General features: G+C 40.0%; 2 protein-coding genes across 7 annotated transcripts in view; one reads left to right on the forward strand and one right to left on the reverse strand.

Annotated features, from left to right (window-relative positions):
* AKAP9 (A-kinase anchoring protein 9) overlaps positions 1–3,162 on the forward strand; it is a 112,572-nt gene extending 109,410 nt beyond the window's left edge. For 5 of the 6 annotated variants that reach the window (XM_071560674.1, XM_071560675.1, XM_071560679.1 and 2 more), the window contains 3 exons: positions 414–534; positions 1,687–1,826; positions 2,540–3,162. In XM_071560674.1, the coding sequence (XP_071416775.1) occupies positions 414–534; positions 1,687–1,826; positions 2,540–2,583 (305 nt within the window). In that variant the 3' untranslated portion in view covers positions 2,584–3,162. The remainder of the gene's footprint in view (positions 1–413; positions 535–1,686; positions 1,827–2,539) is intronic. The other variant, XM_071560676.1, reaches the window with a different exon arrangement.
* A 303-nt stretch (positions 3,163–3,465) lies between these two features.
* CYP51A1 (cytochrome P450 family 51 subfamily A member 1) lies at positions 3,466–13,333 on the reverse strand. The gene is made up of 10 exons (XM_071560681.1): positions 13,076–13,333; positions 12,100–12,198; positions 11,009–11,185; positions 8,821–8,947; positions 7,562–7,736; positions 7,272–7,391; positions 6,629–6,824; positions 5,959–6,054; positions 5,214–5,382; positions 3,466–4,608 (listed from the first exon to the last, which is right to left on the reverse strand). The coding sequence occupies exons 1-10, from the start codon at positions 13,247–13,249 to the stop codon at positions 4,430–4,432; spliced, it is 1,512 nt and encodes a 503-aa protein (XP_071416782.1). The 5' UTR covers positions 13,250–13,333; the 3' UTR covers positions 3,466–4,429.
* Positions 13,334–13,344: the final 11 nt, after the last annotated feature.

Below are 13,344 nucleotides of genomic sequence, written 5' to 3' on the forward strand. Positions count from 1 at the left end.
TTTTTGTGAAAGCAATTTTATCTGCGTCATTGGAGGTTTTTTAGATCTGCACCTTGGCCTTTTCCTCAGAACAAAAGCCTGTCATTGTTTTGTTATAGCTTAAAGTCTGGGAAATAATGGTTTTCTGTTTTCTTTTTTGTAGGATTCTAAGGAGAATCAAAGTTTCTTTATTATTTACTAGCTATCTTGGCCTGCATTAAAATCCTTGCTCAGTCTGTCAGTTTTCCCATTGACGTCAGTCGAGGCCAGAATTTTATCTCTTGTTTTCCCTGAGGGAGTCTGAAAGTGTTCTACTTCTGTTAAACACCATTTTTGTGATATGCAAACAGAAAACTTGCATTTGAGATTCCCAGTGAAGTGCAAAAGGTGTTACTCTTCTTTAGTTTTCAAGACATTGCCTTTTGTATTTCTAGGTAATGAATTACGGCCTGATTCATTCTCTGGTGGCATGGATCTTTACGGAGAACAAAGACATTCCTATAGATCCAGGTCAGGCATGGAGTCTCCTAGATCTCCTGTAAATTTTCAACAGAAGTACGTTTTATTTTAGATTATTATTCTCTGTCAGACACTGTTTAACTAAATGAAAGCATCAGTGTTTACTTGCTAAGGTTTGTAATCTTCGATGCTGTAAGATTAAGCTTTTTTTGTAAGAATATATAAAAATTACACCTCAGGCATTCAGTGTGTGATTTCTCATTTCCTGATCAAGGCCAAAGCTTGCACATTTCTAACGACTCGTTTACATCATGTTCTCTGGAACTGGCAGAGATCCTGGATGCAGCTGTTGCCTACACTTGTAGAGTCTGAGCTTTGTGAACAAGCAATGCTGCCCACCCTGCTGGTTGTTAGCAGTGTGGTGTGGAGCTGCTTTAGGTGCCTTCAGCCAAAATAAGGGAAAAACAGGACCATCCACTGTGGCTGAGAGTCACCTGGTTACTGTGGGCTGGGAGCAATTGCTGCAGCATCATGACCAGAGCATGGAAGCTGCTTGGCAGCTCCACTGGTTATTACTGTTCAAACCCTTTTGGTTTGCTGCCCTAAGCTGTGGTATCAGAGGTATCAGTGAGTCAGATGCCAGTGAAAACGGATGTTTTTCATCAAGGGCAATGTTCTTATGAGTGTCATCAGCCCTTGATGAGTTTATATAAAGTTGTGAGCTCAGGTCTTCACCGAGTATCAGATTCTAGCCATTTTGGTTTTTCATTTCCATGTAAACCACCTCAACATTTGTATAATCTTAGTCTGTAATGACCGTAACAGTTTACATGGAAAAAACCTTTAACATGTTTTAGCCACTGTTGACTTTTACTTACAGAAAGTAATGATAAGAGGCAGAATCCTGTAAAGATGCTGGTGTCCTTGTTCACATAAGGTTTTTAATAGAAGAGCAAACTTCCACCTACCATAGTTTCTACTGCATTCTTAGGAGGAACTCGCTGGTCAGTCTTTGTCCCAGAGAAATGCAGCCAAGTGCAGTAGAAAGAAACGACAAGAGTGGTTTCTGTGGGGGAGGCAGTATGATAGCAGGGAGATTAAATGGGTATGAGGTCCTGGCTACCACATGGATAAGCTAAGGGACATGCAGGACAGGCCATAAGGTATCCCTGCCTACAGTATTTTGCTGTTTGCTGATATTTTCACTTGGAATTGCACCTTTTGACATGTGTGTTGTTCTGTCCCTAGGTTCCACGGGATGCATGCTGATTTAAACCCAGTCTCCTTCGCCTGTTCTCAGCTGCAGAACTATGACCCTGAACGAGCTCTGACAGATTACATCCATCGGCTGGAGGCGCTACAGAAGCGACTTGGTAGCGTGCAGTCAGGTAAGGGCTCAGGTACAGCCCCAGGGGCTCCTGGGCAGCGCAGGGCATGCTTCCCAGTGTGTGCTGATCTCTCAGAATAACATATTAACAACATAACAGACATAACAAACAACTTTGATTTTAGGCATTTTCAGCCCTAAGAGGTATTTCTGAGCTGTAGCAAAAAGCTCATTAAGATTGAGAAATTCTTTGAACAGAGACATACAAGTGTGCTTTAAGTATATATTTTAATTCATTGGTAACACTTCAGCTTTCACTGATTTCTAATAAATGGGCAGCCAGGATTCAGTTGGCATCTCACTAAGATTTAAGCTATATGGAGAAAAATATACTTAGAAGATTGGGGTATGGAAGTACATGGGGAATTTCTTCTACCACTCTTGACTACAGATGTTACAGCTATTTTGTCCCATACATTATGGGAATTTTTGTCCTGCAAAAGGAACACATCAAGAAAATTTTAAGAACAATGGGATGAAATGTATCAAACTTGATATTTTAAGTTAATGTGTTGAAGTCTTACTTCAGCAAAAAATGCATCATTTAGGGAAGTTTTGTTGTTAAAAGACTTGACTTTTAATGGTCCCTTACAGCCCAAACAGTTCTGTGACTTCCCATGTAAAATCTTTCAGGCTTATTCAGCTTATGTCATTGGTGCACCTTCATATACTTGTTCCAAGTGATCTTGATGAAAATTTTTCTTCATTTTACAGGTTCAACTTCATACACTCAGTTGCACACAGGTATGAGAAGATAATAATACCCTTGAACATCTCCATCACTGGCAGTGATGCTAACAGATTGCCTTCTGTAAATCTGTGCTCTTTCTGTGCTTTTGTATAGTGTATATTGTGGGACCAATATGAACACAGCTATACGATTGTATACAGTTCCATCCTGGCACACCCACACAGACTGGGATTTATGTATGTAGGCACTTTGTGTTCATGAAAAAAATAACCAACCAACCAACCAAAAAAACTCCAAAACAACAACAAAAAAATCCCCCTAAACCCAAAACAAAAAACCCCCACCCACCATTAAATTACATGTATATTTGTGGAATGCTAATTTAAATGATTAAGTTATGAAGTGTGTATTTATGAAAAGGGTGCGAAGACGAAATTTGTGTATTAATTAAATTGAGCTACATTCAGCAAAGTTTACTTGCACTTTTTCTGGCAAGGCTACTGAAATTACATTGACTCATAATATTTGCTACTGGCAGTGCAGACAGAATATCACTTGTAGAGACCTATTTTTGTAATGGTAGAAGTTTTGAATTTTATGGGTATTTTGTCAAAGTACTGAAATAAAGATGACTTCATGCTTCTAACTGTGTTCAAGAACTGCTCCCTTATTCACACGGAACAGGTTGCTCCTGCCTGCACCCCTCCTGCTTGTAGCGGCTGCAGCTTTTCTGCTTACAGATTATAAGAGGTACAAGCCTGGCATCTGCAGACGCTGGTCACATCTGACAGGGCTGGAAGAGAAGATCCTGCAATCCCTCAGCAGCCACAACTGATACAAATACAAGGTTTTGTAACAGTTACACGGAGTTCAGACCAGGAAAGACAGGCCAAAGCCTTGGCTAGGCTGAGCACTGATGAAGGTGGGAGGGAGCTCTTAGCATAACCAATTCAAGACAGAAAGTTACTTTATTACAAACTTAAGTTATGAAAGCTTTTCAAAAAGAACTGACATGGTTGATTGCAGAAAACTTCCCCGAGAAGTTTGTTTATAAATCTAAGTCAAAAGTCCTCTGAGCCAGAGCTCATTACCATTTATCATCACCACTCTTGAACCAAACACCATTTAACAATCCTGCATGATTGGTCCATCGGTACCAATCTGGACAACATTCAGCTATTTCACTTAATTTGTGACTTTTTTATACACAAACATGGTATTTACAAAATTAATTTTGTTTCTATCATCATATTGTTACTTCCACACTTTACATCAAGCTTCCAGATATCACCGTTTTCAGCACTTTTTTTGAGAATTATTTGTTGCTTTCTGAACCTAAGCATTTTACAACTACTTCCAGTTAGACATTTAAGTGGCTTATTCTTGAAAAGACTTACCGTGAACATTTTGTACTCTGCCTTCTACTTAGCTGTACAGGAGCATCCTTCACTTGCTTGGAACAGAATCATAAATGCCAAAGAAAAGGCACCACCAAGTATGTTTGCCTGATGATTTACTGTAATTGGGTACAGAGGTAAGGTATGCAGCCTTGCCCCTTGTTATCTGAGGAAAGTAATCTTCAATTATATTTTAAAAGCAAAGAGTTCCACTTGTAAAAATCACTTATTTCTTCATTAAAGAGCTGGCATGCACCTTAAAAGTGTTACACCAATAGAAAAGACACTTTTGCTTAAAAAACACAATGAGAAAATTGTAGAACAAGCAATAAGACACAGCAACAGTAAATGGTGGGGGCGAACAAAATAGATGCAAAAAACTTTGTATTTGGTAATTACTTTTGCTTTCCTAACAGCAAATGCAACAGCTTCCATTGGCCACTCATGCTGTCACAATTTTAGTCAAAAGTCTGTTAGTTCACACAACTTAAATAAGTTAGGTTTTAGCACCAGAATTTACAGTGACCTCCTCTTATATCTGATAACAGGGTTATTAGGTGTGTGTATCATTGTTGTATAATTTATAGTCGGAAAATAGTCGTTGATGAGATCAAATTCATACAGACGGAGCAAAGTAGACCAAATGGTCTTAATTTGAACATAAGCAAAGTTTTCTCCAATGCAGCGATGACGGCCTAGAGAGAAAGCCATAAAATGCAGTTAGAATATTTTGTTATTAAATCCCCTTTGGCAACCAGCTACTTCTATGTAGACAGTAGTTGCCCCTTTCTAAACAATCCAAGGCTCTAATGTTGCACATATGGCATCCATAATTCCATTCAAGCCTTATTTTTCTAAACTGTCACTTCATAAAATAGACAAGTGGAATTAAACTATTTCCTTCTGTCCCCAGTAGAAAGCATTAATTTATGTATCAGCAAAGAACCGTTTGCAACACCAAGAAATGAGATCAACCCTAACCGCATTGTGGCAATTTCAAACTGTTCTGCAAGGTGAGACTCCGCAGATTTTTGCTCTGCCAAAAACTGACCTTGTAATACCAGGTTTTACCTTGACTTGAAAAGATTTGAGTCAAATGATGCATGCTAACCTAAAGAATGTTTTGATTGCTGCTCTGAATGATACAGCTATGACTAACACAAAACTATTAACTTAATTCTTTTAACAGCACTTTCACAGTAAAACTCAGGCATCCTCAGATGCTGCAGTGTGGAGAGGTGCTGTACGAGGTGACAAGTATGAGCCACACCCTCACTCAGGAAGGTGCTTGTTATCTTACCAGCGCCAAATGGAATGTATGCAAATTTCTCTCCAGCTGCGGGGTTATCTTGGAGGTATCGGTCAGGCTTGAAGTCTAGAGCATCATTCCACGAGTCTCTGAGTCTGTGGTTAACAGTAGGAGACACGCAGACCTGATGGCCTGGGGGAATATTATATCCAGCAACAGTCTACAAGAGAAGAAACAAGACCTTGCACATCACAAAATTTCTCCATTTTTCTTTGTAAAGGGTTACCTGAAGTGTTGCATCATGACGCTTAAATTTCTAACGAGATTTTGGTTAAGTGCTTTTAAAATTAATGCAGTCTAACACCTTCTCGCTTACTCATACAGGGCACAAAGTTCAGGTAGTTGCAGGAATCCTTCAGCTGCTTTAAAAAGGCTAGCAATTCTACAGGAGGTTTTAAAAAAAAGAATGAACTTAAAATTCATTGAAAGTCCCTCGGCCCCCTACCATTGTGGTGACCCTTTGCTTGCTTTACTTAATCAACATTAGCTTCCTAGGGGCTGGAGAGGTCCAAAACTGGACACAATTCCAGATTAAGGTAACAAATACCAAGTCTGACATATTAATTGCTTTCTTCAATCAACTCTGGCTACGCTACCACTGACAGAACTCCAGGCTACCATCAGATTTCCTCCCTGCCAGCAAACACTGATCACTTGTGTTTCCTTCTGCCTACTGAGATACCTCTGATCTGGCCTCTGCTGCTGCAGTAAAGTGAGCTCCAAAAAGTGTCCTCACCTGGGGAGTTCTGGCCATTCTCATCATGGTCATTATAGGAGGTCTAAGCCTTAAGGTTTCTTTTAGACAGCGATCCAGCAAACTGAGATCCTTGAGCTGCAAATACAGAGAAAATGATGTATCAAAATACAGCCAAGTTTATTTGCCACAAAAAAATCCTTTTATACCATTTAAAAACAATTTTTAAAAATGAGTAAGCAGTACATATTTACAGGTACTTTATGAGCTACATTTCTTTTTTTCCATTTGATTCAATTAAGGAAAAAGACCTCTAATCAGTGGAATCATACACAACTAGTTTCTTCCTAATCTGTCTCATGAGTGTTTTCTGTTGCCTAATTAAAGAACAAGGTCACACAGCATCACTTTCCTTAGCGGAAATATGAGACTCTTCCTCCTCTACAGAACTATCATTTCTAAACAGACATAGAAATTGTAATTTCATTAATGAACACTGATGAAAAAAACAGTATCAAGCTGAAAATTTACTTGGACAGAGGAAGAATGGAGGAGACGTACTGGCAGTGTTACCACAGAAAGACTGTGCCAATCATTATTGTATCACAACGCATAATGACTGCATTTCATGTTTGTTGATTTTTTAACTTTTTTTTTTAATAAGCATCTGAAAGTATAAAAATATCCATCAGGCATAATGTAACATACAAACCTGATCGTAAGTTAAGGGTGGCAAGTCATCACCACAAACTGCTTTCTGCTCTGCATAGCACTGTTCCTGTAGGGATTTGTCTCTGGCAAGGAAGAAGCCAAGCCAGGCACTGGTGGTGGAGGACGTGTGCTGCCCTGCCAGCAGCAGCCCAATCAGCATTCCGGCAATCTCATCGTCTGTCAGCGCACGGCCGTCCCTGCATTGAAGGGAGTTATGTTAGAGCTTCATTTGGTCACGTTTCTAGTTGCAGTAGCATTTACAATTTCTTCTAATGTACTTCCTTCTCCTCTTACTCTTTTGTTGCCTACCCTAAATGGAGTAGCAAAATTTCTATGGGTAAGGAAAAGGGAGAACAGAGGGAGAGAGCCTTAATAAAGATCATTCCCCAACAGCCAGCAAAGAGAAAGGAAGTAATTTCAGCAACCTCATGACAACTGATGAAAATCTCAGAAATCTGAATAACCATTGACAAGTACAGTTATAAAGCTGTTTTTAAGACCACAGCTAGGACTAACTGCTGGCAACAAAACCAATTCAGAACAAGAGGGAATATTTCTTGGGTTTTGGTAGATAGTTTTAACTGAAGAGCTCAAAGCTGAGGTAAAATATCTATAAATGACAAGTCTTCAAACCCTTGGCTTACTTGTATGAAGCATCAAGTAGGGTTTGGAGCATATCGTCCTCCTTCTCCTCAGACTTCCGACGTTTCTGGATAACCTTGTAGAAAATATTCTTTATTTCTTTGTGTGCTCGATCTCGACGTCTGTGATGCAAAATATTTCTATTAGCAACTTCATATATAAAACACTTATGAGGATTTATTGGCATGTCTAGAATAACTTAAAACAAGAAATGGTGGGGGTGGGGGACAATCCAAACAACAGCAATGTTTAGCTAAAATGCTTAAGTTGGTTCATCTATTATTGCTGGTACCTGAAGCTTGGCAGAGGCAGCCAACCTGGCAGGAGCCAGGCAGCATGAGTGAAACCCCCATCCAGATCTGCATACAGCTGAGCCACCTTCTCATTCAGCAAGCTTCTGATTTCTTTCCCATGCAAGCAATGACTTGCTGTCAAAATGATAAGTTCTGAAAGGGCTTCAAACAGGTCTGAGGAAAGATTTGAAAAAAATTATTGAGGATGCATCTCAGGTGAGATGGTACATTTTAAAGGTTATGCTTCATTTTTATCTTGTGGAAGAAAAAAATAAGCAACTGGACACAAATCAGTAATTTAAAATACAGATCTAGATTGTTTTACTAGGTGAATGAAGGATCCAATTTAAAATTTCTATGCATCTATCACGTATCTCTTAAAAAAACTTTTTAATTAGATCACTGATTTCAACGCCTTTTTTCTAAGGTATTTCTTTCTAGAATTTTTTCTAGCAGAACTAGTAATCCTTCCAAAGCAAACCATGCATTGTGAGCTCAATCCTTAACAAATTCAAGTGAAATCATACAAAAATTCAACCCTGAAATCCAAATCCATGGGAAACCAGTTAATTTTGCTGCTGAATTATTTTTATATAGTAGTATTTACATATCTAAGTATCAAATTATATATTGCCATGTTATTAATTGTATTACATATAAATTATATACTTTCAAAATATTTCAGTACATTATATATATTATATACATTTTATGTATTTAAATATAAAACCATTTTTTTCAATAAATAATATTTCTGACACTGTTACGCAACTGGGGCCTTGCAAGAATGGTGATAGTCTGTGTCTAGCAGGCTAATTGGGAACAGGGCGACATGAAAAAAGAATTTCATTTAGATCACTAACCTAACCCTATCAGCTTCAAGGATGCAGGTTTTTAGTGTAGAAGGTCCCTGAGCTAAGATCTCACACACAGGCTCTGCGGAGTCAGAGAAGCAGTTTTTCCTAGGGATTAGGAAGTGATACCATGCAAAATGAACACAACAGGTGCACTGTTTATGAGCTGACTAAGAAAGCAAAACTAAGATAGTTCTTCCTTCCTTTTAGTGATTTTCTGAGCAGCTTTATTCTCCAATAGCCTTAAATGTTATTTTAAAAACTCTGTATTTTATTTCTTCTTCTTCTACCTTTGTAATTTTTCATTTCTGTAATATTGCAGTACATCATTTACAAAATCTTACTGCATTGATCTTAATTCCTGCCCAGAAAATAGGAGGAAAAATGCATCTGATGTTGCTTACTTTTCTCTCCACTCTGTCCCCATGCTTTGAAATACTCCTTTGTTTCCTCTTCAATCACAGATACATGCTGTTTAAACTGGGCAATGTTTAGCCCAGTTTTGAGCATCTTCTTTTGTTCCAAAAATAACTAAAAGAAAAAAATGGAATAGCAATCAGAGCAAGGATCATCATACTAATGTAATTAAAATTTATTGGCATTTGTACTAGAGGAACATCCAGAAGTCAACAGGGATTACGATTAGGACTGCAAGGTACGTACACCAGATACTCAAATTTAAGTAATAGATAATATTCTGCTTTTCATTTTCTTTGTGTTTCAAGCAACAGTTTAGAAACATCCAAGTAAAACAATGGCTCAAAAGAGCTGCAGTTCTATCTTTTGCAGTACCAAAACAAAAAGCTATTTTAGTATCTTCATTAAGCTTTATCCCTGAAGATGTAAGATGCATTCAGGGTTGAAATATGAAATATCCTTTAGATATTAACAAACATAATGAGCCCTGTCATTGCAAAGTCTGGATTCAATCTGTGTTCCTTGTTAGGTGGCCTCCTTGCTTTCTCTCCCCATCCTGTCTTCTCTCAGGCAGCCATACCTTACCCCAGGACTAGAGAGGACCGTTTCCTTTAAAAAGCCCTTCAATCTCACTGTCCAAGAAGTCAGACACAAAAGTAGGAGGCAAAGTGCCTCCTAGGAAACAGTGAGCTTCACACCCTTCTCCCCTCTTCGTCTTTACTTTGTATGGACTCATAGCTAATAAACCTACTGGTGAAAAGCTCTTTCTTAGAAAAGAACTGTTCAATGAATTGACAAGACATCAACTCAGAAAATTATTCATTTAATTTTTAAGCCCAAATTGTGAATGAGGTATCTGTCCTATAGATCTGCAATGTACCAGGAGTAATACACCAAAAACTGCCTTCCCAGCAAGGGTTCTGCATGTACTATAAAGCTATTCACTGAACAAAAGGCATAAAAAGAAAGGTTCCTTCCCAGAAAACTCTTTTTTGAGAATGCAGTGAGGACCCCAGCAGTCTGTCAGAGGGTACACATGCCACATTGCCATGGAGCAGAGAGACAAGCATATTTTCCCTTGCAACATGCTAGCTAGCCAATCTCCAGCTTGATGATGGAGACAGGAATGACACACAGAAGTGAACACATCCTCTGCCATTTCAGCTCCTCTCAACAGGAAACTATCTACAATTGGAACTAGTAAAAACAAGTCTGTTGGAATGGCCCCACTTGTGGAAGAGGTCTCCTAGGACACAAGAAACAATCTCCTACTTGCAGTCCAGGTTGCAGTTCTGCTAGTTTCATTCTCAAAGGAGGAATGGGAGGGGCTATGCAAATCCATCAAGTGCAAAAGAACCCACCCAAACAATCAGTCCTTCCCCCAGATTTTGCCTACCGACAATTTAATACTTCTTGGCAAAGCAGGAGACAACCAAGTTCTCATTTACTTATTTACAAAGCAGCAAGATGTTGGTAGACAGCTCTATATTAGACTCCCAAAAGAATGGAGTAAGAACAACATATTTTGTGGACCATGGCAAAATGCCAGTGTGAAGGCAAAGTGAGTAGTGATTACTGCTCCTAAGCCACATAATTAACAGGGTAACAATCAGCCAAGTAGTAGGGAAGAATGAAAAGGCATGCTAAGGAGGAAAAGAATCGATGGTCACAGAAACTATTACCAGTTAAATGACTGATATTTTTACCAACAAAATCAGGCCAAAACTTAAAAAAAATATAGTATATCACAGTGGTGTTTCTGCCACCAAACCTCTCTGCTGTACAACAGGCTGTTGATGCCAACATCCGTGTCTAGATTTGGCATGGCATTAAAGTTATCACTCTCAAGAAAAAAAAAACTAAAATTGCTTGGAAAGGAAAAGTCATCTGCAGTGAGTGGTGTGTTGCAAGAGAAGGAAAAATTACTTACTGGTTTTTACCTCTATGATTAGATGGTTTCAGTAACAACAGATAACATCCAGACTGACAAATGGCCAGGTGGTAAACAAAGCAAGCTGAACATGCTCAGTTTTGATTATGCAAATGAGACTGTTTACCCACTGCCTGAATCGTTATGAACACACAACCCCATCACACAGACCAAGAGCTCAGGGCTGCCTACTCCGAATTCATATTACCCTACTTTTCTATTCATCCTATCTTTAAAATACATACTGCATTAGGGACATCATAGGCAACTCCTTTGCCAAAAACCGGTGTAGTTAAGCGAGAGTACACATCTTCTGCATTCAAATCTTCATTTTTACTATTAAACAGGAGAGCAGCAGCATCGCTACCCAGTAAATACGTGAACGTCTTGCCAACCATAGTGAAACTGAACACAGGTCCATACTAGGAGAGAAAATAAACAATTTTAATTAAGAAGAATTCAAATAATTACATTTCTGTCTCTATATATGGTCTTCCATAAACTATTTTCTCTCCCAAGAAGTATTCAGAGATTTAATAAAGATTTAAATATTTTAAACTACATTTAAATTCTGTTCTCAATATATTTACTAGTGATATCTAATGTTACAATGAACACATGTGCTCTTGCATATTTTGAAACCATTTACATTATAAAATATAATGAAAGAACAGTGACACTACAAAAACTAGCAGGGAGATGACAACACATACTGCCTCCAGTAACCTACGAACACTGTCTCAATTCTGTATTTGGAGTTATGCCTAGGTAATTAGGAGCAAACAAGGTTTTAAAATTTAAAAGTCATCTCCAGCAGCCACTCATGTACAATCTACTTTCATTGAAATTAAGGCTCTACTGACTTAGTTGATTTCTTCTGGGGTGTTACAGTATAAAAACTACTGAGGTTTTATACACCAGCCCTTTTAACATCAGCAAGGCCTTAAAATTCATCAAGTTACCTACAGAGGTGGTCAGCTACATTCCAACCTGGTTACAGATTAGTAAAGAATATGATTAAAAGGTACCAATTAAGGCAAGAAATAATGTCACTAAAATGGTTTTTGAATTGACTTGTGATTCAGCTATGAGTATTACCCAAATACACAAACATATTTTTCACATGTGCATCATTAGAGAGAGAGTTCAGAAAACACTACTTCTCTAACAACAATGTACATAAAGAGATCTGAAGACACCAGAGCCTACTGTGCACACTCCATTCCATTCGAGGTGGTGAGAATTAACTGATTTTAAACAGACTCCAGACAGAGAACTTGATAGATACACAAAAATATTTACACATATGCTCAGGCAATCATGTGGGAAAACATACTTTGTCGTAAGCATTTTCCAAAAATTCAATGGGACTTTTTCCAAATGCGACTGCATGTCCAAGGAAAGGGATGCTTGATGAAATAAAAGGTGGGTATTTCTGAGGAAGAAAGAGAAAAACAATTATTGAATTTTCTTCAGAGAGTATCACAGAATCATAGAATATTCGGAGTTGGAAGAGACCCACAGGGATCCAAGTCCAACTGCTGTCCCTGCACAGAACAGTCCCAAGTCACACCATGTGCCTCACAGTGTTGCCCAAACGCTTCTGCAACTCTGGCAGACTTGGAGCTGTGTTCGCTTCCCTGGCATGTCCCAGTGCCCAAAAGTAATAAATTCATGTCCGTTTGTATAAAAACTAATCACAGAGGAGGTTTTATACGTTTGTTTAAACCTTTTCGTGAAAGGCCAATATTGAACAATATTGAACAATTTTTTTTAATTGAGCCACATTTAGAAGCAGCAAGAATTAAAAAGTGAGTATGATTAAGACCGTGAAAGCAACGCACAAAGATACTGTAATTGTAAAGAAGGCAGTCAGAAACAAAACAGTGTTGACATTCGTTAAACTGCATCCCAAAAGCACCAGCTTCAGGGTAGGAATGGATTTTACGGCTAAGTGGGCGCCTTATTTTAAGCTCCATCGACGAAACATCGATGAAAGGGAACGGCCTTTGCCTCTGCCAGGTCTGAGCGCCTCCCCTTCCCGCGGTGCCCTCCCGCCCGGTCGGGGGCGAAGCCACCGCACCTCCCGCCAGGAGCGCCCCGGGGCGGCTGCTGGAACCGCTCCTGCCTGTCCTGAGACCGCTTCCACACACGCCTGGATTTCACCACCCCTCTCCCTGCGCTCCCAAGAGAGGCTGTCCCGAGGTGAGCGGAGCGCGCCCGGCTGGCCCGGCCCTGTCCCCCTGCCCTGCCCTGCCCTCGGGAGAGCAGCGGGACCGCTGCCCATCGGCCCGCCTTGGCCCCGGCCCTACCCTGTGGTCGGATCCCAGGTGGCGCCGGTATCCCAGCTGGAACAGGTACCCGAGGCTGAGCACGAAGGCGGAGGCGGCCAGCACCAGCGAGAGGGGGTTTCCCAAGGCCACCCGCTCCAAGAGCGACCCGCCGACCTCCATCAGGCTCAGCATCTCCTCGGCGACCGCCGCCATCCGCCGGGGCTCGGCTCCGCTCCGCGCCGCGGAACACGGCAGGGTAGGGTAGGGTAGGGCGGGGCGGGGCGGGGCGGAGCGCGGCGGGCCCGCCC

The sequence above is a fragment of the Pithys albifrons genome, chromosome 7, assembly GCF_047495875.1.
Source record: "Pithys albifrons albifrons isolate INPA30051 chromosome 7, PitAlb_v1, whole genome shotgun sequence".
Classification (NCBI taxonomy): Eukaryota; Metazoa; Chordata; class Aves; order Passeriformes; family Thamnophilidae; genus Pithys; species Pithys albifrons.